A 26,092-nucleotide genomic window follows, 5' to 3' on the forward strand; every position below is an offset into this window, starting at 1 on the left:
ATCTACTAGTTGTGTTATACCCCATATTCCTGTTACTCTTGCTAAGTGCCCAAATATAAGCCTCTCCGGTCTTTAAAAAGAAAAAAATTTCATCTTTATTTTGTTTAGGACTTCTTTTCTCCTAAACCTAAAGATTTCTTCCTTTTCTTCCCCAGTTTTTATTTGGTGCTTCTGGTGCCCAATTTTATATTACATAAATTCTCCTTAATATCTTTAACTATGAACTGTGATTACCTGCAGACAATGCTTTTAATGAAGTCTCCTTAAGTGGAGCTCATTTTTTGACTCACTGTCTACTGGAGATTTAGGGTAAAGTTTGTCATATTTCTTATTTCCTAGGGCAGCTTCTACTCCAATACTTACCTTCTTTTAACGAGAGTAGAAATTTATTAAAAAGCTTTAGAGCAGAAGGAATGTACATTTGGAAGAGATCCAAGGGGGCAACTTGAAGAATAAGTGTCCTGTTTAATCGTGATCTTAAGACTTTATAAACTGGCATCCTGTGCCCCTTTCCCATGATTCTTCCCTTAGAGTGGGCTGCCTGCATGTACAGTGCCCTTCTTACTCTTGGGAATTGAGCACACACCATGTGTTTGGGAAGTTGTACACATGCCTGTCTGAGGTTTTCTTCCCTTTTCTGGTGGAGTGCCCCAGAAAGGTCATACTCCACCATTTTGTCTCTTAATATGTGTATTAGTCCGTTTTCATATTGCTGATAAAGACAAATCTGAGACTGGGAAGAAAAAGAGGTTTAGTGGACCTACAGTTCCATGGGGCTTGGGAGGCCTCACAATCATGGCAGAAGGCAAGGAGGAGCAAGTAACCTCTTACATTGATGGCGACAGGCAAAGAGAGAGCTTTTGCAGGGAAACTCCTATTTTTAAAACCATTAGATCTTGTGAGACTTATTCACTGTCTTTAGAACAGCATGGGAAAGACCCGTTCCCATGATTCACTTATCTCTCGCAGGGTTTCTTCCACAGCACATGGAAATTATGGGAGCTATAAGATGAGATTTGGGTGGTGACACAGAGCCAAGCCATATCAATGTGCATGCCTGGGCTTAATTGCCCAATACCTGAGGTTTTATTGGAAGCCCTTTTTGCTTCTCTCTGGTGCCTGCATTTCATTAACACTTTAACAGCTATGGATCAGCAGGAGATTGTCTCTCCCAGCATGGCTGCTGAATTATCATTTCTAGAGAGACAGTGTGATAATTGTCCAGTCATCACCTGTCATTACTAATGGGTGAGGGAGAGGAGCCCTCTCCTGCCCCACTCATACCCATCTAACTACCCCTTAAGAGCCCAAACGTCTTTGGGGAAACATGGACAAAGGTCAGTCTACTGTAACTGCTTTCTGCTGATAGAGGGGTGTGTTGGTTCTGTGAGTCTTGGCCTCTTGCTAGCTGTCAGGGCAGGAGGGTGACTCCGTGGATGGTAAAAGCGGTACCTAGCCAGGTCCAAGGGAAAAAGGGGCAGGATTTTGCCTCCTTCCTGTCCTACAATCTAGGGGTCCCCTGTAGAAGGATGCCTCTTGGGTACTGAGAAAACAGTATACCTCACTGAGGATCTTTATACTTATATTCTTTCTGATAGTTACAGTTTTAAAAGTATAATTGTTCTCTCATTCTCTTCCCTGGTCACTTTTTTTCTCACTTGTTAAAGACCTTGGCACTTCCTATTTCTCTAGTGCTACCTGCCATCTTGGATAACTTCAGAGTTCACATAGACAATAAACTTTAACATTCCAGTGTTATCAAAACACCAGGGTTCTGGTCTAGGTCCTGTGGTCTGCCATTTCATTGTCTGGATGTGGTGATCTGGTTAGTTTCAGTTCTTTGATACTTTTTTAATCAAAAATGATACATTTTGATATCAATGATACATTTTAATACATTTCATATCAAAAGTGATCCTCCTGAGGATCATTTCCTGAGAAAGGAACTTAGGCAAGACAAATGTCAGTTTTAAGCTTTAAGTTCAGAAGGGTCAATTTCTATGATTATTAACCACAACAACAACAAAAACAACAAAACCCAAAAACTGTCTATGGGGCTACTGAGTTGGTTTCACTAGCCTTTCAATTTCATACCTTTCTCAATTTGAGTGCCTTTGACCTCCGCTCTCATGGCATACCATGAATTTTATCCCCTTAAAGTACTCATCTTAATTATCTTTCCATAGTTTTTCATCCTTTTAGTTCTTTTATTAAGGCCAATGTATGTCAGATTCCTTGACTGTTTCACTCTTTTTGTACCTTTCATTTATTTCCTAACTAACGTGGTTATATATGGCATATCATGTCACTGGCTTATTGATAATTTGAACTCCTTTTTTTTTTTTCCTTTCCATTGTGCTGCAAACCCATTGGTACATTCCTTTTCCTCTAAACCATAAACTCCAGTTTAGAATGGATTCAGCATCATACTTTCTCTATTCTTACTCTCAGGCTTCTGACTGCTGCTAGAGATGTCCTTGTAAGTGGCATGTGGATTACACTATGAGTTAATGATTTCCAGCCTTGCCCAACAATCCCTAGGAAATTTTTTTTTCTCTCTCTTGCTTAGAAACCTGTTATTCTAGGCAGTCCTCTCTTTTATTCTCCATATGAACTATTTAAAATCTGCTCTGTTATTCTGAAGACTTTTGTCCTTCTACCTCTCCCTTCACTTTTTTTTTTGAGACAGAATGTCACCCTGTCACCCAAGGCTGGAGTGCAATGATGTGATCTTGCCTCAAGCAACTTCTGCCTCCCAGGTTCAAACAATTCTCCTGCTTCAGCCTCCCAAGTAGCTGGGATTACATTAGCTGCCACCATGCCCAGCTAATTTTTATATTTGTAGTAGAGACAGGGTTTCACCATGTTGACCAGGCTGGTCTTGAACTCCTGACCTCGCGATCCACCTGCCGTGGCCTCCCAAAGTGCTGGGATTATAGGTGTGAGCCACCGTGCCCGGCCTCTCCCTTCACTTTTAATGCATGATTCCATTTTCTGCTTCACAAAGAAAATGAAATGTATATGGTACAAACTTTCTCAATTCCCAGCCAGCCTCCTTAAAAACGTATCTGTATCTGAATTCATTCTTGCCCTCTTCCTTTCTGTATCTGATTCTTAGTCTTTACTAACTCTTTCTCATCAGCATTTAAACATGCATGTGGAAGATAATACTGCTTGGCTATGTAGAATTTATTTCCAGCCTCTGTCTCTTTACTGATTAAAAGGTCTATAAAGTCAGAAGATAGCTGCTCTTAGAGCTAAGTGTGGCTATGTGAACCAGATCTAACCAATGAGATGGAAGGAAAAGTCAGATGGGAAAGCCTCTATGTAGGATGTTTTGCTTCCTAATAGAGAGGCAGGTTTTGTTCTTCCTCTTTCTTTGTTGGAAATATAAAGACATGATCAGCCTGGCATGTAGCCATTTTGTGGCAGAACAAGAAGCTAGAAAGACCAAAGCGTTGGTCTTTGATGACATCTCTGAGACTTTGCAAAAACAAACAGTGTTTTTGCATTACTATGAAGGAATACCTGAAACTGGGTAATTTCTAAAGCAAAGAGGTTTAGCCGGCTGATGGTTCTGCAGGGCATACAAAGAAGCATGGTGCCAGCATCTGCTTCTGGTGAGGGCCTCAGGAAGCTTACAGTCATGGCAGAAGGCGAAGGTAGGGAGCAGACACAGTACATGGTGAGAGCAGGAGGAAGAGAGACAGGCAGAAGGTCCCAGATTCTTCGAAACAACCGGATCTTTCATGAACTAACTGAGCAAGAATCCACTTGTCACCAAGGGGATGGTGCTAAGCCATTCATGAGGGAACCTCTTGCATGATCCATTCACTTCCTATCAGGCCTCACTTCCAACACTGGGAATCACATTTCAGCATGAGATTTGGAGGGGATAAACATCCACGCCATATCACAAATAAAAATCCCCAGAAGTTGTCTACCTTCAGACTTCTAAACAAGATAAACAGTAAATGCCCTAATGTTTAAGCATCGTTAGGTTTTCTGTTACTTGCAGCTGAAGTCATCTTAACTTATGATGCATAAGTTTTTCCCAGTTTTAGAAAACAACAAACCAGAAATAAGTAACACTATCTTGACTCTATGACTTCCACTAGATACCAGCCTAAAGTTTCTTCTCATTTAAGCCAAACTCCTTGAAAGAATTTACTAAATCAGTCTCTCACTCCCTCCTCTACCATCTACTTCTGTCTTTATTCACCTCCACCATGCTTTAGTCAGGGTTGGGCCATCAGAGATGCCTTAAAAAATTCCTATATATACTTTTCAATTCTTATTTTAATAAATCTGTTTATAGTATTTGATCTACCAATCTTAAAGTTTCCCTAATACTACATTCTCTTGTGGCATCTACCTATTATCCTCTCTTTCTCATTCTGCTTTATAGTTTCCCTTTTCTCTGCCCATTTCTTAAATATCAGTCCTCTGCTAAGTGTGGTGACTCTTGCCTGTAATCCCAGCACTTTGGGAGGTGGAGGCAGGTGGATCACCTGAGGTCAGGAGTTCAAGACCAGCCTGATCAACATCGAGAAACCCTGCCTCTACTAAAAAAGCAAAATTAGCTGGGCATGGTGGCAGTGACTGTAGTCTAGCTATTCGGGAGGCTGAGGCTGTGGTGAGCCAAGATCGCACCATTGAACTCAGGAGGCAGAGGTTGTGGTGAGCCAAGATCGCACCATTGCACTCCAGCCTGGGCAACAAGAGTGAAACTTTGTCTTAAAAAAGAAAAAAACAAAAACCAGTTCTTAACATAGGTATAATTATCTCACTTTTATAGGCTTAGAAACTAAATAACCTAAGGTCATTTACAGTCATGCCTCACTTAACATTGTGGATATGTTCTGAGAAATTTGTCCATAGGCAATTTTGTCATTGTGTGAACATTATAGAGTGTACTTATGCAAACCTAGATAGTGTAGCCTACTACACACTCAGGCTATGTATGGCATAGCCTATTGCTCCTAGGGTACAAACTTGAACAGCATGTTATTGTGGTGAATACTATAGGCAATTGTAACACAATGGTAAATATTTATGTATCTGAACACATCTAAACATGGAAAAGATACAATAAAAATACAGTATGAAATATGAAAAATAGTACCCCTGTGTAGGGCACTTACCAGGAACGGAACTTGCGGGACTGGAAGTAGCTGTGGGTGAGTCAGTAAGTGAGTGGTGACTGAATGCAATTGCTGAAGACACTACTGTACACTACTGTAGCACTGCTGTACACTACTGTAGACTTTATAAACATTGTATACATTGTACACTACTGTATCATTGCTGTACACTACTGTAGACTTGATAAACATTGTATACTACTGCACACTACTGTACCATTGCTTGCACACTACCATACTATGATGGTAGTGTGCTGTACAATGGTAGTGTACTGCTGTACCACTGCTGTACACTAGACTTTATAAACATTGTACACTTAGGCTACACAAAATTTATAAAAAACAATTTTCTTTCTCCCAATTATAAATCTACCTTAGCTTGCTGTCACTTTATTACTTTATAAACCTTTTAATTTGTAAAAATCTTTTAGACTCTTATAACATTTAGTTTACTCCAAATACATTATCCATCTGTATGGAAATCTTTTCTTTCTTTACATCCTTTTTTTCTATGTAAAAAAATTTTTCTTTTACTTTACATTTTTTTTTGGTCAAAAACTTAGACACAAACACTCATGTTAGGGTAGGCCTACTGGGTCAGGATTATCAGTATCATTATCTTCCAACTCCACATCTTGTTCCACTGAAAGGTCTTCAGGGACAGTAATATTCATGAAATCGTCATTTCCTTTGATAACAATGCCTTCTTTTGGAATACCTTTTTAAGGACCTGCCTGAGTATTTGGCAGGTAACTTTGTTTTTTTAATAAGGGAGGGAATACACTCTATAGTAATGATAAAAAGCATACTATAGTAAATACATAAACCAGTAAATAGTCCTTTATTATTATTATCCAGTATTATGTGTTGTACCCAATTGTATATGCTATACTTTTACGTGACTGGCAGTGCAGTAGGTTTGTTTACACTAGCATAACCACAAATGTGAGTTATTTTGTTGTGCGATGACGTTAAGACAGTTATGACTTTACCACAGCTGTCGTGTCACTAGGCGATAGAAATTTTTTGGCTCCATTATTATAATCTTATGGGGCCATTGTCTATGTGACCCATTATTGGCCAAAACGTCCTTCTGTGGTGCATGACTGTAATTAGTAAATGGTGCAGCCAACATATGAACAGAGTCTAAAACCTCTGCAATTCATCTCTAGAAACCTTTTCTGATTTTGTGCTCATTCTGGGCAATGCCTAATGGAAACCTCTGCTTGACTGTCCTAGGGATACCTCAGAGTCCTAAAGTCCAGATTAGAATTCATCACTGATATACCTGCAAGTCTTCCTTCTTTGCTTGTGAAAGAGACTTATCGATTGATACTACCAACCACCTAGCTGCTCAGGCTAAAATCCTGAGTATCACCCTTGACTCATCCTTCTTTCTTAACGACTCTTTGTATCTATGGTGTTCATTTCTCCCATTTCTGCTACTATTCTTTCCAACAATGTCTACCATTTTCTGTTTTCTAGGAAAGCTGTAACAGACTCCATACCTATATTCCTATATAATCTGAGATATTCTGACGAATCTTTCTGAAATTCAGATCTCATCAAATTACTTTCCTGATTTATACCCTTTTGTGGCATCTTGTTTTTTGGACAAAAGTTCAAAATCTAACGTAGGAAAAAGGCCCTTCTTTATCTAATCAGGGCACATTTTCCCACTTCTACTCTCTGTTCCAGCTGTCTTAAGCAGTTTGCTGTTCCTGAATTCACTTTGCTTTCTCTTGCTTCTGGGCCTTCCCTCCTGCTTTCCTGTCTTGCTGGAATACCTTCTTTTAAAATAACTCCCTCATCCTTCATGTCTTAGCTTAGATCTTACTAAGATCTAAAGCCTTGTGTGATAACCTCTCACCCCATATTAAGTGCTCTTGTGTTCCTGCAGTATCTTAAAAGGGCCACACGTTCTCTTGTCTGAGGGCCTTTATACGTGCTGATTCCTGTGCCTTCTTTTCCGTACCTCTATCTGGTTGCTGTACATTCCAGACAGTGCTCTGTGGTAGACCCACATTTTTCCCCTATCATAGCAAGAAATTCTTCTGTTCACTTTGTGACATTTCAAACAATTTTTATTGCATTCTTGTGTTTTAGAAATCTAGAAACTAGCTTTTAATTAGTATCTCCTTAGCTCTTAATCTAAGCCTTAAAAAAAAAAAAAAACCACCACCAAAACAACCCGAAGCCTGTTCTTTAGCTTTATGCTTCTCCAAGCAAGCAAGAATTGATTATGTGCCAGAAGTCAGCTGATGCTTTTGTAAAAAAAATAAAAAATAAAAAAGGTATTTTTTTTCGGCTTTCGGCCCCGACTACTAAACCTGACAAGTTCTGACATCTCTTCTCTTGGCTGCCTCTCACTTTTTTTTTCTGTTTCCATGGAAATGGACATCAGATCACAGAAACATAGTAAGATACTAGTGGCTAATTGCTGTTGCAGAATTCAAAATTCTTTTTGTTTATGGAGTGATTATTTTGGTGACTCCTGCCCACTGTATAGTATATGTAGTTAGCCAAAACATCTAAGGAAATTTCTGGGTTTTTGAGCTAGATGATGTTTTCCAAGACTCACCAACTGGTATCCTAAAATATATTCTCTTTTTTTATCTTTCACGAAAAACATATTTTAATTTAAGAACTGTAATCTTGTCAGAGAAGAACACTAGATTTCAAGCCAGGAGAGGTCAAACAGTGAGACATAAGCAGATCTGGGACTAGGGCCATATTGATCTCTGTCAATTTTGTTATATTTATTGATTGAACAATTGTTGCAACTTAGACTTGGGTCTTGTTTACAAGTGTCCCAGGGAAAAGACTGCCTTTCTGCCAGTGTGCTTTAATAGCAAACATAGAAATAAGATATATAACTAATTTTAGTTAAGAAAATCAAACTAAGTTTCTAAACATATAAATGGAAAAATGCTTTTAATCTCAGGCCTTTATTTTTTCCTTCTGTGAGATGAGCCAAATAAGATTCTGTCATATGGCCAGAAATGTTGGTATAAGATTGTATTTTTAATATACATGTGGTTTCTTAAGACAAGTACAGCCTATCTTCTAGCAAAGTGATTATAGTCAAAAAATTCTATTAATTTTTTATTTACTGAGGGGAGTTACTGCATTGCTTATTAACTTGTATTATATTCACATCCAGGATGTCTGAGCATTTACCATAGTCATATACCTTTGTGGTAGGCTTATCTTTACTAGGTCAGGATTTCTTCATATATATAGCTTTAGAACTTGGAAAGCCAGGTTTTGTTAAGTGCAAAAAGGGACTGGCATGTTCATATAAAAAAAGATTAGTGTTTGCTGAGCTGCTTCTTCAGCATGTAGTGTCTGCTCTATATCAAATGAACCTGAGTAATTGAAATTGAGTATGAACAGAATCAATCTGTTTTTCGCATGACTACACAGAATAAGATACAGATGCATCTCAATTTATGATGAAGTTACATTTCTATTAACCTATCCTAAGTTGAAAATATTGTAAGTCAAAAATGCATTTAATACACCTAACCTACCAAACGTCACATCTTAGCCTGACCTACATTAGACATACTCTGAACACATGCATTAGCCTACAGTTGGACAAAATCATATCCAAAAAGTGCTGGAAACGCAGTGTACTAAAGAATATGTGTTGTTTACCCTCATGACTGAAGAGCTGGGAACTGGCTTGCTGGTGCTGCCCTGCATCACCAGAGAGTGTCATACTGCATACATGTCACCAGCCCAGGAAAAGATAAAGATTCAAAATTTGAAGTATAGTTTCTACTGAATACATATTGTTTTCACACCATCATAAAAATAAAAAAATCATAAGTTGAGCCATCGTATGTCTGGGACCATCTATATAGATTAATACTGAACTCTGACTTGTAATTGCAAGTATATAGATGTAAGTCATACAGGTTAAGACATTATAAATAAATTAAATGGGAAATAATCCATTTTATACTTTATAATTGAGGTAGACATTCCTAAAGGGAAAAACTACCTTATTTAATTTGCTGTGAATTTAGTTTCCTATGAATGGGAGACTTGGAGTCTGGTCTGGTCACTTCCCACAGTTTGTAACACAGTTGGAGACATCAGTAGATTCATCATAGGCCCCAGTGCTTTAAGGTGCATTGTGTTAAAACAAAAGTTTATTTTTGTAAATAAAAAAGGTCCTATACTTGTGGTATAATTAGACAATAAGAAAAACATATTCAAGAAATTACAATGGCCCATTACCCAACTATCAAAGTAAGCCACTATTAATTTCCTTCAATTAAAAAAGTCTGCCAGGGCATATAATGAGATCACGATAATGGTATACATGCTGTTTTGTAGCCTACTTACTTCATTATGCCATATCATGAACATTTTACCCTGCTACTGATATTCTTTTAAAAATAATTTAAATAACCATATAGTATGCCATCTTGACTGATTTTATAATTTATTTAATTAACTCTTAAGACCTTATTGGATATTTAGATTGTTTACTTATATACAATATTGAGCAGGAGCCTATAAACTTTCTTTAATCCCTTTAGCCAATGTGGAGACTGCCTAGATTATCTGGTTTTCCAGGCTACTACCTTATTACTTTTACTTGGATTTATTCTCATCGCCCACATCTCATAGTTATATAAGTTCTACTAATTTTATCTTTGAAATGTCTCTTTAATTTGTTCTTTTATCTCCATTCTCACTGTGATTGCTATGAGTTCAAGTCATGTGAGTTTAAGTCTTCGTCATCTAACTTGGAATACTGCAATAATAATACATATAATTGGTCTTCCTACCTCTGGGTTCTTCTTTCAATGTATTACTCATCTTATAGTAAAAATTATCTTTCTAAAATATGGATATAGTCATATATTCCCTGGTTTTAAAGTCTTTGATGGTTTTTCATTGTCTGTGGCATAAAGCCTTTGCCTGGTTTTCAGGGACATTCATATTTTGGTCCTCTCTGTCCCTTTTAGCCTCATTATGCTCTTCTTTCCACAGTTCACATAGGTAGCCTTCCTTGAAAACACTGAGGAGTTCTCAGAGCCCTTTGTATACTTTGTTTCTCTTCCATTGCTTAGAATGTACTACCTCTCATCTCATTAGTTTCTTACTTTCTTCTTCAATGCTTTAGCTTAAATATTACCTATCCTTTAAAGCTCTGCTGTCCAATATAGTAACTACTAGCTATATGTGGCTTTTAAAGTAAAATAAAATGAGAAAATTCAGTTTGTCAGTTATATTTCACATGCTCAGTAGTCACATGTGGCTAGTGGCTATTGTATTGGACAGCACAGATTAAAGAAATTTTTTTTATCACTGCAGAAACTTCTATTGGACAGAAGTGCTATAAAGTCTTTTATCAAATAATTGATTTCCTCCTTAAAGTTTCCATAACCCTTGCAAATAACCATTTAAAGAGCCCTTGAATTCCTTCTAGTAGATGAGGGACCAAACCTTTTTCTTTTTATCACTAGCACCTAGAATAGTATGTGGCATGTAGTTCTATTTTAAGATGTGTTTGTTGGCCAATGAACAAATAAGTAAAAAAATGACTCCAATTTTTGGGAGTCATATGGGATAATGACGTTAGGAGGCTTTCAATTTTAAAGAAATGCTAATCCCCTTTTGTAAAGTGCATAATTATTAGTTTTACTTCATTAGTGACACATAAAGCCTTGGGCAAATTGCTGTTTCTCTGATTGTTTTACTATCTAAATATTAGATATTTAAATATCTAAAGTATGTGCCAGATATTTTAGATATTTCACGAAAGTATAAAGCATTTTCAATACATATCATGCTATTGACACTTTATATTCCATGAATGGAGAGAGCAAACATTAAGGTGCTTAGTATGTGGCTGGAATTTTCACTGCTTTTGTTTTATTTCATTTACATAACATTTTTATTATGTAGGGTAATTTTTTTTCTGTTTTTCAGATGAAGAAACAGAAGTGTAGAAAAACTAAGTAGCTTTCATAAGGTCACATATAGCTGGGAAGGGACTCTATTATACCTCAGGTGCTTTTCATGTAGCTTTTTTTTTTTTAACTTTTAGGTTCTGAGGTACATGTGCAGGTTTGTTATATAAGTAAACTCGTGTCATGGGGGTTCATTGCACAGATTATTTTGTCACACAGCTACTAAGCCTAGTATCCAATCGTTATTTTTTTTATCCTATCCCTCTTTCCATCCTCCACTCTTAAGTAAACCTCAGTGTCTATTGTTCCCCTCTTTGTGTTCATGTGTTCTCATCACTTAGCTCCCTCACTTATAACTCAGAACATGCAGTATGTGGTTTTCTGTTCTTGCATTAGTTTGTTAAGGATAATGCATCTAGCTCCATCCATGTTCCTGCACAATATATGACCTCATTCCTTTTTTATGGATGCATGGTATTCCGTAGTGTATACATACCACATTGTCTTTATTCAACCTGTCATTGATGCGCATTTAGATGGATTCCATTTCTTTGCTATTGTGAATAGTACTGTAGTGAACACGTGTGCATGTGTCTTTATGGTAGAATGATTGATCTTACTTTGGGTATATACCCAGTAATAGGATTGCTAGGTCAAATGGTATTTCTGTGTGTAGTTCTTTGAGGAATTGCCACACTGTTTTCTACGGTGGTTGAGTTCATTTAGACTCCCATCAGCAGTGTATAAGTGTTCCCTTTTCTCCACTACTTCACCAGTATCTGTTATTTTTGAATTTTTATTACTAGCCATTCTGATTGGTGTGAGATGGTATCTCCTTGTGTTTTTGATTTGCATTTCTTTAATCAGTGATGTTGAGTTTGTTTTCATATGTTCGTTGGCCACATGTATGTCTTCTTTTGAAAAGTGTCTATTCATGTCCTTTGCCCACTTTTTAATGGGGTTGTTTTTTTTTCTTGTAAATTTGTTTAAGTTCCTTATAGGTGCTAGATGTTAGATCTTCGTCAGATGCATAGTTTGTGCATATTTTCTCTCATTCTGTAGGTTGACTGTTTACTGTGATGATAGTTTCTTTTGCTGTGCAGAAACTTTTAAGTTTAATTAGATCCATTTGTCAATTTTTGCTTTTATAGCAATTGCTATTGGTGTCTTTGTCATGAAGTTTTTGCTTGTTCCTGTATCCAGAATAGTATTGCCTAGGTTGTCTTCCAGGATTATTATAGTTTTGGTATCACATTTAACTCTTTAATCCATCTTCAGTTGATTTTTGAATATGATATAAAGAAGGGGTCCAGTGTGACTCTTCTGCATGTGACTAGCCAGTTATTATTATTTTTAAAATTTTTTATTGCATTTTAGGTTTTGGGGTACATGTGCAGAACATGCAAGAGAGTTGCATAGGTACACACATGGCAGTGTGTTTTGCTTCCTTTCTCCCCTTCACCCAAATTTGACATTTCTCCCCACGCTATCCCTCCCCAGCTCCCCCCCACGCTGGCCCTCCCCTTTTCCCCCAATAGACTCCAGTGTTTAGTACTCCCCTCCCTGTGTCCATGTGTTCTCATTTTCCAACACCCGCCTATGAGTGAGAATATGCGGTATTTCATTTTCTGTTCTTGTGTCAGTTTGCTGAGAATGATGTTCTCCAGATTCATCCATGTCCCTACAAATGACACAAACACATCATGTCTGATTGCTGCATAATATTCCATGGTGTATATGTGCCACATTTTCCCAATCCAGTCTATCATCAATGGGCATTTGGGTTGATTCCAGGTCTTTGCTATTGGAAACAGTGCTGCAATGAACATTCGTGTGCATGTGTCCTTATAGTAGAACGATTTATAGTCCTTTGGATATATACCCAGTAATGGGATTGCTGGGTCAAATGGAATTTCTATTTCTAAGGCCTTGAGGAATCGCCACACTGTCTTCCACAATGGTTGAACTAATTTACATTTCCACCGACAGTGTAAAAGTGTTCCTTTTTCTCCACATCCTCTCCAGCATCTGTCGTCTCCAGATTTTTTAATGATCGCCATTCTAACTGGCGTGAGATGGTATCTCAATGTGGTTTTGATTTGCATCTCTCTAATGACCAGTGATGATGAGCATTGTTTCATATGATTGTTGGCCTCATGTATATCTTCTTTTGTAAAGTGTCTGTTCATATCCTTTGCCGATTTTCATGGATACTGGCCTGAAGTTTTCTTTTCTTGTTGGGTCTCTTCTGGGTTTTGGTATCAGCATGATATTTGTCTCATAAAATGATTTGGGAAGGATTCCCTCTTTTTGGATTATTTTGGATAGTTTCAGAAGGAATGGTACCAGCTCCTCTTTGTATGTCTGGTAGAATTCGGCTGTGAACCCATCTGGACCTGGGCTTTTTTTGTGTGGTAGCCTCTTAATTGCTGCCTCGACTTCTGACTTTGTTATTGGTCTATTCACAGTTTCAGCCTAAACCAGGAGGGTTTAGGCTTGGGAGGACACAGGAGTCCAGGAATTTATTCATTTCTTCCAGGTTTACTAGTTTATGTGCATTGAGTTGTTTGTAATATTCTCTGATGATGGTTTGAATTTGTGGCATCTGTGGTGATATCCCCTTTATCATTTTTTATTGCATCTATTTGGTTGTTCTCTCTTTTCTTTTTAATCAATCTGGCTAGTGGTTTGTCTATTTTGTTGATCTTTTCAAAAAACCTGCTCTTGGATTTATTGATTTTTTGAAGGGTTTTTCGTGTCTCTATCTCCTTCAGTTCAGCTCTGATCTTAGTTATTTCTTGTCTTCTGCTGGGTTTTGAGTTTTTTTGATCTTGCTCCTCTAGCTCTTTCAATTTTGACGATAGGGTGTCAATTTTGGATCTCTCCATTCTCCTCATATTGGCACTTATTGCTATATATTTTCCTCTAGAGACTGCTTTAAATGTGTCCCAGAGATTCTGGCATGTGGTGTCTTCATTCTCATTGGTTTCGAAGAACTTTTTTATTTCTGTCTTCATTTCATTGTTTACCCAGTCAACATTCAAGAGCCAGTTGTTCAGTTTCCATGAAGCTGTGCGGTTCTTGGTTTGTTTCTGAATTCTGAGGTCTCACTTGATTGTACTATGGTCTGAGAGACTGTTTGTTATGATTTCAGTTGTTTTGCATTTGCTGAGGAGCGCTTTACTTCCAATTATGTGGTCAATTTTAGAGTAGGTGTGATATGGTGCTGAGAAGAATGCATATTCTGTGGATTTGGAGTGGAGAGTTCTGTAAATGTCTATCAGGTTTGCTTGTTCCGGGTCTGAGTTCAAGCCCTGGATATCCTTGTTGATTATCTGTGTGATTGATCTGTCTAATATTGACAGTGGAGTGTTAAAGTCTCGCACTATTATTGTGTGGGAGTCTAAGTCTCTTTGTAAGTCATTAAGAACTTGCCTTATGTATCTGGGTGCTCCTGTATTGGGTCCATATATGTTTAGGATCGTTAGCTCTTCTTGTTGTATCGATCCTTTTATCATTATGTAATGGCCTTCTTTGTCTCTTTTGATTTTTGTTGCTTTAAAGCCTATTTTATCAGAGATGAGAATTGCAACTCCTGCTTTTTTTTTGCTCTCCATTTGCTTGGTAAATCTTCCTCCATCCCTTTATTTTGAGCCTTTGTGTATCCTTGCATGTGAGGTGGGTTTCCTGTATACAGCACACTGATGGGTTTTGGATTTTTATCCAGTTTGCCAGTCTGTGTCTTTTGATTGGTGCATTTAGTCCATTTACATTTAGGGTTAATATTGTTATGTGTGAATTTGATACTGCCATTTTGATGCTAGCTGGCTGTTTTGCCCGTTAGTTGTTGTAGATTCTTCATTATGTTGATGCTCTTTAGCATTTAGTGTGATTTTGGAATGGCTGGTACTGGTTGTTCCTTTCTATGTGCCTCTTTCAAGAGCTCTTGTAAAGCAGGACTGGTGATGACAAAATCTCTGAGTACTTGCTTGTTTGTGAAGGATTTTATTTTTCCTTCACTTATGAAGCTCAGTTGGGCTGGATATGAAATTCTGGGTTGAAAGTTCTTTTTTTTAAGGATGTTAAATATTGGCCCCCACTCTCTTTTGGCTTGTAGTGTTTCTGCCGAGAGAGTTGCTGTGAGTCTGATGGGCTTCCCTTTGTGGGTGACCCGACCTTTCTCCCTGGCTGCCCTTAGTATTTTCTCCTTTATATCAGTCTTGTTGTATCTGAATTATGTGCCTTGGGGTTGTTCTTCTTGTGGAATATCTTTGTGGTGTTCTCTGTATTTCCTGTAATTGAGTGTTGGCCTGTCTTGCTAGGTGGGGGAAATTTTCCTGGATAATGTCCTGAGGAGTATTTTCCAGCTTGGATTCTTTGTCTTTGTCACATTCTGGTACACCTATCAAACGTAGGTGAGGTCACTTCACATAGTCCCACATTTCTTGGAGACTCTGTTCATTTCTTTTTGCACTTTTTTCTCTGATCTTGGTTTCTCATTTTATTTCATTGAGTTGATCTTCAACTTCTGAAATTCTTTCTTCTGCATGGTCAATTCGGCTGTTGAAACTTGTGCATGCTTTGTGAAGTTCTCATATTGTGTTTTTCAGCTCCTTTAATTCATTCATATTCCTCTCTAAGTTATCCATTCTTGTTATCATTTCCTCGAATCTTTTCTCAAAGTTCTTAGTTTCTTTGCATTGATTTAAAACATGTTCTTTTAGCTCACAAAAGTTTCTCATTATCCACCTTCTGAAGTCTAATCCTTCATTTCGTCATAGTCATTCTCTGTCCTGCTTTGTTCCCTTGCTGGTGAGGAGTTTTGGTCCTTTGTATGAACTGATGTGTTCTGGTTTTGGGTGTTTTCCTCCTTTTTGCGCTGGTTTCTTCCCATCTTTGTGGATTTATCCACCTCTTGTTCGTGTAGTTACTGACTTTTCGATTGGGTCTCTGAGTGGACGCCCAGATTGTTGATGATGAAGTATTTCTGTTACTTGGTTTTCCTTCTAGCAGTCTAGCCCCTCCACTGTACGACTGCTGAGGTCCACTCAGGCCCTGCTTGTCTCGGGTGCACCTATAGCGGCTGCGGAACAGTGAGGGATGCTACCAGTTTCTTTTTCTGCTATCTTTGTCCCAGAATGATGCCTGCCAAATGTCAGTCTTTTGGATATAGAGGGGTCAGGGATCTGCTCAAGGAGACAGTCTGTACTTTATAGGAGCTCAAATGCCAATCTGTGAGCTCTGTTGTTCATTCAGGGCTGTTAGGCTGCTACGTTTAATTCTGCTGCAGCTGAACTCATAAAAAAGCCCTTTTTTTCTCAGATGCTCTACCTCAGGGGGGTTGGGGCTTTTTTTGTGAGTGTCCGTTGTGCTGTCCTGCCCAGCTAGGAAGCAGTCTAGTCGCTATTTGCCTGCCGAGGCTCCACCCTGCTGGTGTGAGGTTCACCCTGTTGCTGCAGGCTCTGCCCTGTTGCTGCGGTCTCCGCCCTGCTGCCACGGGCTACGCCCTGCAGCAGAGTCTCTCTGTTGTAGCGTGTTGCCTCGGCAACGGCAGGCTGCGTCAGCAATGGGCGTGTACCTCAGTAGAGGCGGATTGCCTCGGTAATGGTGGATGCTCCTCCCCCACGGAGCTGCACCATCCTGGGTTCAGCTGTGCCCTCAGGGAACCTCTCCACCTGGAGCATTTGGAATCACCCTTTTGTTTGTCCCACTGCGCTATCCCAAACGCTGTTTCCCTGGAATCTCCTGGTCTGGCTCACTGTCCAAGTCCCGTTCAGTCTCAAGTTCAGCCCTCTCAAGTCTCAGATTGCCGGTTCAACAGGGCACCCGGACCAGTGTGCTTTGTGCGGAGCGTTGTGTAGCGCCGCTGTGCTACAGCGTCGGCTGCCGGCTGCACTGGCTGCCGGCTCCTCCAGCCAAAACCTCTGCCTGGCGTCCTGCGTTTTTTTTTATACCTGGGAATTTCCCCGTTCTGTGGGCAACAAAGATCTGCCTGGCGTCCCACGTCTCTTTTATACCTGGGAATTTCCCCGTTCTGTGGGCAACAGAGATCCGTCTGGATACGCGGCCCTGACTCACCCTCTCCGCGCATTCACCGAGAGCTTCAATCCTGGGTTGTTGTCACTGCACCATCTTGAGTCCCCGTCGGACTAGCCAGTTATTATTCTAGAACCATTTATTGACTAGGTATTAATTAATGACTTTTCGCCATTGCTTGTTTTTGTCAGCTTGTCAAAGATCAGAGGGTTGTAGGTGTGTGGCCTTATTTCTGGGTTATTTATTCTGTTCCTTTGGTTTATGTGTCTATTTTTGTACCAGTACCATGATGTTTTGGTTACTGTAACCCTGTAGTATAGTTTGAAGTCACATAGCATAATGTCTCTGGATTTGTTCTTTTTGCTTAGGATTGCCTTGGCTATCCAAATTCTTTTTGGTTCCACATGAATTTTAAAATAGTTTTTTTTCCTAGTTCTGTGAAGAATGTCATTGGTTGTTTGATAATACGGACATTGAATCTGTTAATTGCTTTGGGTAGTATGGCCATTTTAATGATATTTATTTTTCCCATCCATGAGCATGGAATGTTTTTCCATTTGTTTGTGACATTTCTGATTTCTTTGAGCAGTGTTTTGTAGTTTTCATTATAGAAATCTTTCACCTCCCTGGTTTGCTGTAGTTGTAGGCTTTATTCTCTTTTGTGTAAGTCATGAATGTGTTCCTGATTTGTCTCTTGGATTGACTGTTATTGGTGTATAGGAATGCTAGCAATTTTTGTCCTTTGATTTTGTATTCTGAAACTTTGTTGAAGTTGTTTATCAGCTGAAGAAACTTTTAGGTTGAGACTATGGGTTTTTTAAATGTAGAATTATGTCGTCTGCAGACAGAGAAGTTTGACTACCTCTTGTTCTATTTGGATGCCCTTTGTTTCTTTCTCATTCCTGATTACTCTGGTCAGGACTCCCAATACTATGTTGAATAGGAGTGGTAAGAGAGGGCATCCTTGTGCTAATTTTCAAGAGGAATGCTTCCACATTTTGCACATTCAATATGAGGTTGTCTGGGGGTTTGTCACAAGTGGCTCTTATTATTTTGAGCTTTACATAACCATATTTGAATTGTTTAATACATTTAATGCCATTTGGTATCTTTAGTGATATTCCTCAATTGTTCATGGCTTTTGAATTTAAGAGAAATCAACAGCCTGAAAAAATTTTGATGAAGGAAATTGTAATGGCTCACTGTTAACATTTTGTGGTCAACTGCTATGGACTGGTACTGTGCTTAGGCTAATGAGATCTAACCAAATCAGTTTAAAGGGAAAACCATAAGTTCTATAAGGAATAGAATTCCCAAAGTCTTTTGAAGGCATTTTATTGATTATAATTATAATCTTACACCACTGGCTCTTAGCTAGAATATATATATATATATATATATATATTTATTTATTTATTCTGTTGCACTTTAGATACTCGGGTACATGTGCAGAACATGCAGGATTGTTGCATAGGTACCTACATGGCAATGTGGTTTGCTGCCTCCAACCCCCCGTCACCTTTATCTGTCATTTCTTCCCATATTATCCCTCCCAACCTCCCTACCCTCTATTGTTTCTCCCCTAGTCCCCCCCAACAGATCCCAGTGTGTGATGCTCCCCTCCCTGTGCCCATATATTCTTGTTGTTCAACCCCGCCTGTGAGTGAGAACATGCGGTGTTTGATTTTCTGTCCTTGTGTCAGTTTGCTGAGAATGATGGTTTCCAGAACTTTCTACAACCTAGCATCAGTGTTATAAAGTTATACAGTACAGTGCCCAGCATGGAGGTAGTATTCAATAATGTTACATTTAATGAATTTTTGAAAAATAAGAGACACTGCTATTGGTAGTTATAATAGCTAGCATTGTTTGAATGTTTTCTGCTTGCCAAGCATTTTGCTCTGCTCTTGAATTATTTCATTTCATTCACTAATTGACAATTTATTGCACACCTATAATGTGCTAGGTACCATGCTAGGGCTGGAGATACAGTGATGAAACAAAGACCCTTGTCTTGTGGATCATACATTTTGGTATTAGAGGCAGAAACAGATAAATGACAGCAGTATAATATAACATTGATTAGTGATCAATGCTATGGAAAAAAAGGCAAGATAAGACATATCTGAGAAGGTGACATTTAAGCAGAGACTTGAATGGAAGGAAAGAGAGTGAGTCATCCAGGTATCTGGAGGAAGAACATACAAAGTGAAGGGAACAAATGCACAGGTGTCAAGTGAGCAAAGAAGCCAGGGGCTATATCATCTAGAATTTTGTAGTACAGATTTTGAATTTTATTCCAAATATGATAAAAGCAATTGGAGGTTTGGGGTAGTAGAAGTGACATGATTTGGTTTTGTTTTAAAAGGATCACTTTGGTGGCTTATATAGATAATTGAACTGAGTGGGACTGAAAGGTAGGGGTTAGTAGAAGAATGAAAGTAGGAAGACCAATTAAAAGTATCAAAAAACCCTGTGAGATAGGTTCTATAATTGTCTCTATTTTTTTTTATTAGAACACAGAGGCAGAGAGAACAACAGGCTCATTGAGTGGTACAAATTCAGTTTGTTTTGTTAATTGCTATCCATTACTTCACAGGGTTGTTATGATAACTAAATGAGATACAGGCTGAGTAACTTTTATCCAAAATGCTGGGTACCAGAAGTGTTTTGGATATCAGATTTTTTTGGATTTTGGAATATTTTCATATACACAGTGAGATGTCTTGGGGATGGGAGCCAAGTCTAAACATGAAATTTACTTATGTTTCATGTGCGCTTTATACACATAGCCTGAAGGCAAATTTGTACAGTATTTTAAATAATTTTGATCATGAAACAAATCTTGGATTGTAACCCATCACATGAAGTCAGGTGTGGACTTTTCCACTTGTTTGAGACTTGAGTCTCATTCTGTTGCCTGGGCTGGAGTGCTGTGGCGTGATCTTGGCTCACCACAATCTCCGCCTCCCAGGTTCAAGTGATATCCCCACCTCAGCCTCCCAAGTAGCTGGGATTACAGGTACCTGCCACTACACCCGGGCAGTTTTTGTATTTTTAGTAGAGACGGGTTTCACCATGTTGGCCAGGCTGGTCTTGAAGTCCTGACCTCAAATGATCTGCCTACCTCTGCCTCTCAAAGTGTTGGGATTACAGGTGTGAGCCACCGTGCCCAGCTCAATTTCAGATTTTTGAATTAAAGATGGTCAACCTGTATTTTATTTAGAAGTATCAAACTTTGCTTTGTACATAGAAGTTCGTAAATGTAATCTTTCTCATTAAAATAAATATTGTAAGTTTGATCAGGACAGTTCAAGAAAATTCATACAGTAATTACTAATGAATGGCCTAAAGTCATATAGAACCTTAGTATTTTTACTCATTTCCTTCCCATTTTAAGGATTATGTCTTATAAAGATCTGTCCAAAGCACTGTTAGAATTGTTTTATCCTTTAGGAGACAAAATTCAGAGATATTTGATATAACTGTCTTAAAGTATAAAGGGTTGTCATGTGAAACAGGGATTTGCTTTTAATGACCCAAGAGAGCAGAAATCTAATCCAAGAGTGAAAGCTACTGGGAAGGTTATTTTTGTTCGTGAAAATAAATATATTTCAAAAATAGAATGAATGCTCTATCAGTGGAACTGTTTGCATGTAACTAGATCAATTTTCTTGAATGTATCAGGCATTCAAGATTTTTTGTTTAGTTTGCAAATTTCTTCAACCTGAGATTCACTAAAATATAAGCTACTTTATGAGAGATGAGAATTGCAACTCCTGCTTTTTTTTGCTCTCCATTTGCTTGGTAAATCTTCCTCCATCCCTTTATTTTGAGCCTTTGTGTATCCTTGCCTGTGAGATGGGTTTCCTGGATACAGCACACCAATGGGTTTTGGCTTTTTATCTTATTTGCCAGTCTGTGTCTTTTGATTGGTGCGTTTAGCCCATTTACATTTAGGGTTAATATTGTTAGTGTGAATTTGATATTGCCATTTTGATGCTAGCTGGCTGTTTTGCCTGTTAGTTGGTGCATATTCTTCATTTTGTTGATGCTCTTTAGCATTTGGTATGTTTTTGGAATGGCTGGTACTGGTTGTTCCTTTCTCTGTGTAGTGCCTCTTTCCGGAGCTCTTGTAAAGCAGGCCTGGTGGTGACAAAATCTCTGAGTACTTGCTTGTTTGTGAAGGATTTTATTTTTCCTTCACTTATGAAGCTCAGTTGGGCTGGATATGAAATTCTGGGTTGAAAGTTCTTTTCTTTAAGGATGTTGAATATTGGCCCCCACTCTCTTCTGGCTTGTAGGGTTTCTGCCACGAGATCTGCAATGAGTCTTTGTGGGTGACCTGACCTTTCTCTCTGGCTGCCCTTAGGATTTTCTCCTTCATTTCAACCCTGGTGAATCTGACGATTATGTGCCTTGGGATTGCTCTTCTTGTGGAATATCTTTGTGGTGTTCTCTGTATTTCCTGGACTTGAATATTGGCCTGCCTTGCTAGGTTGGGGAAGTTTTCCTGGATAATATCCTGAAGAGTATTTTCCAGCTTGGATTCATTCTCTTCATCACATTCAGGTACACTTATTAAATGTAGATTAGGTCTCTTCACATAGTCCCACATTTCTTGGAGAGTTTGTTCATTCCTTTTTGTGCTTTTTCCTCTAATCTTGGCTTCTCGTTTTATTTCATTGAGTTGATCTTCGACTTCTGATATCCTTTCTTCTGCTTGGTCAATTCAGCTGTTGAAACTTGTGCATGCTTCACGAAGTTCTTGTGTTGTGTTTTTCAGCTCCTCAATTCACTCATATTCCTCTCTAAGTTGTCCATTCTTGTTATCATTTCCTCAAATCTTTTTTTAAGGTTCTTAGTTTCTTTGCATTGATTTAGAACATGTTCTTTTAGCTCACGGAAGTTTCTCATTACCCACCTTCTGAAGTCTGATTCCATCATTTCATCACACTCATTCTCTGTCCAGCTTTATTCCCTTGTTGGTAAGGAGTTTTGGTCCTTTGGAGGTGAGGTGTTCCCGTTTCGGGTGTTTTCCTCCTTTTTGCACTGGTGTCTTCCCATCTTTGTGGATTTATCCACCTGTCCTCTGAGTGGTTGCTGATTTTCCGATTGGGTTGAGTGGATGTCCAGATTGTTGATGATGAAGTATTTCTGTTTCTTAGTTTACCTTCTAACAGTCTGGCCCCACTGCTGTAGGACTGCTGAGGTCCACTCCAGGCCCTGCTTGCCTGGGGAACTCCTGTAGCAGCTGCAGAATCCTGAGCGTTGCGACCAGATTCTTCTTCTGCTAACTTTGTCCCTGAATGATGCCCGCCAAATGTCAGTCTGATCAGTCCTTTGTGAGGTGAGTCTTTGTAAATATGGGGGTCAGGGAGCTGCTTGAGGAGACTGTCTGTACTTTATAGGAGCTAGAGTGCTGAGCTGTGATCTCCGTTGTTCATTCAGGGCTGCTAGGCAGGAACGTTTAAGTCTGCTGCAGCAGAACTCATAAAGCCCCTTTTTTTTCCTTAGGTGCTCTGTTCTGGGGAGTTAGGGCTCCATTTATGAGTATCCATTGCACTCTCCTGCCCAGCAAGGGGGCAGTCTAATCACTGCTTGCCTGCAGTGGCTATGCTGAGCTGCCGTGGGCTCCGCCCTGCTGTCTTGGGCTCTGCCCTGTTGCTGTGGGCTCCGCACTGCTGTCGTGTGTAATTCCCTGTAGTCCTGTTTATATGGGTGTGCTCGCCTCTGTAGTGGCGGACTCTCTCTGTTATTGCGGGTTGCCCTGGCAACGGCGGGTTGCCTTGGCAATGGCAGGCTGCATCAGCAATGGCAGTGTAGCTCCCTAGGGGTCTAGTGCCTTGGTAATGGCGGATGCCCCTCCCCCTCGAGCTGCACCATCCTGGGTTCCACTGTGCTTGCCGTGAAATTCTCAACCCCAAGCCTTTCCAATTGCTGTTTTGTTTGTTTTTGTGGTGGTGGGACCTGCCGAGCCTGATCACCTGGCTCCCTGCCTCAGAGCCCCCCCCCCTTTTTTTTTTTTAAGTTGAGCGGTTGACTCTCTCCCAGGTGTTCCAGTGCCTGCTGCAAGGGCGCTGGGATCTGTTTGATTTCCTGTGCAGCGACCTACTGAGCCAGCTCAAACCACGTTGCTGCCCGGTAATCTCCTGGGCTGGCTTTCTGTTTAAGTCTCGTTTAATCAGATGAATGTGCTAATCTGCCTTCTGAAATCTCCAATTGCTGGTTTAACAGGGCAACCAAACCAGTGCATTTTGTATGGAGTGTCGCTGTACTGCGGCCTCGGCCCAAATAGCTGTGCTGGCCCAAACTGCAGCGCAGCCCGTGGGGCTCTTAAACCTGGGAATCTCCTAGTCTGTGGACAATAAAGATCCGAATGGAAATGCGGCATCCACTCACCCTCTGCGGATTGACTGGGAGCTGCAATCCTGAGTTGGTCCTACAGCGCCATCTTCAAAGAAAAAAAAACGGTCAAGCAGTTTTCTAAAGTAACCTTACTGATTTAATATCTAACTGTAAATATGAGAATTCCAGTTGTTGTACATCCTTATCAACAGTTGGTTTGTCTGTTTCTATTATTCTTGCAGGTGTGTTTTGGTATTTCTTTGTGTTTTAAAAATGCATTTCCCTGTTGAGTACTGTTTATTGTCTACTTGGATATCCATTTTTGTGAAATGGTGGTTCATGTTTTTTGTTCACTTTAAAATAGCATTATTTGTTTTTTCTTATTTATTTGTAGGAATTCATGATATATTTTGGATATGAGCTCTTTGTGTTGCAGTTATCTTATTTCAATCCATGGCTTTTAATTTCACTTGCTTAATGGTGTCTTTTTTGTAAAAAGTTCTTTTTTCTAATTTAGCTCAGGTTATCAAATTTTTCCATTCAGATTTATGTGTGTTTTATTTAAGAAGTGTTTTCTACCTTATAAAAAAATTCTATTGTTTTCTTCTAGAAGCTTGATTGTTTTAGCTTTACATTTAGGTCTATGATCACACTCAAATTAATTGTTTGAATAGTGTGAAATAAGGGTTAAGGTTAATTATATTTTCATATGGATATCTAGTTGTTCCAATACTTAATTACAATGGTATCTTGGTTGTAAATCAAGTGATGATATGTGTGCTCACCGTTCTAACCTTCGATAGCAATCTCTCTAAGCATCCTACTTGTATATACTTACTATAACAATGTTTAAATAATTCTGGTTGAGTGCAGTCACTCACACCTGTAATCTCAGAGCTTTGGGAAGCCAAGGTGGACAGATCACCTGAAGTCAGGGATTCAAAACCAGCCTGGCCAACATGGTGAAACCCCATCTACTAAATATACAAAAAAATTAGCTGGTGCCTATTGTCTCAGCTAGTTGGGAGGTGGAGGCACAAGAATCGCTTGAACCTGGGAGGTGGAGGTTGCAGTGAGCCGAGATCATGCCACTGCACTCTAGCCTGGGCGACAGAGCAAGACTCTGTCTCAAAATAATAATAATAATAATAAATTCTGTTCATGCAAGTTGCACTTAACAGTTGAATCTGTCCTTTCTTCCCATGTATAAGAGTATAGATAATTTGAACCAATAATCCTTCTATTTCTGAATTTTTTGTTTCATTTATTCTTTCTTTGGAAATGGTTTTCATTTTTTTTTAATTTGTAAGCACACTTTTCACGAGGTGCTAACTTGGGAAGAATTGGTGTGATTACCAACAGAGAGAGGCACCCTGGATCTTTTGATGTGGCTTACATGAAAGATGCCAATGGCAACAGCTTTGCCACTCGACTTTCCAACATTTTTGTTATTGGCAAGGGCAAAAAATCATGAATTTCTCTTCCCTGAGGAAGGGGTATCCACCTCACCACTGCTGAAGAGAGAGACAAAAGACTGGTGGCCAAACAGAGCAGTGGGTAAAATGGTCCCTGGGAGACATGTTAGATCTTTTACATAATTAAAAATAATGTGGCATGGAAAAAAAAAGAAATAAAAGTAATGGCTTCATGCTGGCCTTTTACAAATTTTGCACGATAACCTTTATATTTATATGCAACACTTGAGAATTTAGAAGCTTTTACATTTTCAATAATCAGCTTTTAAAATAGAGGCTATCACTGCTTATATCATAACATATTCTGCACAAAGTAGTTAATGTGTATAGTTTTGCTTACATTACTTCAACTTGTTCTACCTTCAGGCCGTATCACAAATATAGTGGGAGCTCTGGAAATTAGGAAAGAAAACAATTTGAAAGTCAAGCTGTTTGGAGGGCAGAGATAAGAGGTTGCCAGTTATATAGATTTTATTATGATTCTCGTTACCAGAGGGTACAACCTTACAGAGCTGTGATCAGTGATTATGTCATGTGAGGTTTTTCTTTTTGCAAACGAAACTTTGTGAGCCTAGATCTCAGATACATATGACTGGGGACTTTTAACATTTCCTTTTCTTCCTGCTGTCTTATTTTATACTTTATTATTTGGTATGTTCCAAGGTACTTTGAGGAGTCAATTTAAATATTATCTCTGTGTAAATTTTTTATAACCAAAAGATAATAATAATCTGGACATCCCAAGGCATGAATATGTTACCTAATGTTCAAGGAGAGGAATTAACTTCAAATTCCAACATAAAAGCTTTTGACATCTCTGGTCACAGCTACTGCATTTTTTAATTGATTAGCAATGAGGATTTAAAATTTTTCTTGTATGAAAAACTCTTTCTAAGATAAACTAAGCTTTCTGATTTTTCTGGTTTTTTTTTTAGGTTCTTCTAGTAGTGATTTATAAATTGGTATTTTTAAAAATTATATTTTGTTGAATAGGTATATCCATTCCCTGTCTCATAAAGTTTCAGGGAGAAAAGGGAGGAAAAGTCTGTTATATAATATCTGATCATTTATAGTCAGCTTCAGAATTTTAGAGGCTTGAAGAATATGTCTATTATATATGAAATTGATATGTTAAATATAATAGACATGTTGAGTT

At 38.8% G+C, this 26,092-nt stretch overlaps 1 protein-coding gene across 10 annotated transcripts in view; it reads left to right on the plus strand.

The window, feature by feature from the left end:
• NUBPL (NUBP iron-sulfur cluster assembly factor, mitochondrial) overlaps positions 1-26,092 on the plus strand; it is a 400,940-nt gene that overhangs the window by 133,424 nt on the left and 241,424 nt on the right. Inside the window, exon 1 of one of the 10 annotated variants that reach the window (XM_078334750.1) lies at positions 23,318-23,703. The exons of the other annotated variants lie outside the window; for them this stretch is intronic. Within the exon in view, the coding sequence (XP_078190876.1) occupies positions 23,638-23,703 (66 nt within the window). The 5' untranslated portion in view covers positions 23,318-23,637. Of the gene's footprint in view, positions 1-23,317; positions 23,704-26,092 lie in introns of those variants that run through there. 10 annotated transcript variants of the gene reach the window in all.

This window comes from Callithrix jacchus, chromosome 8 (assembly GCF_049354715.1).
Source record: "Callithrix jacchus isolate 240 chromosome 8, calJac240_pri, whole genome shotgun sequence".
NCBI lineage: Eukaryota > Metazoa > Chordata > Mammalia > Primates > Cebidae > Callithrix > Callithrix jacchus.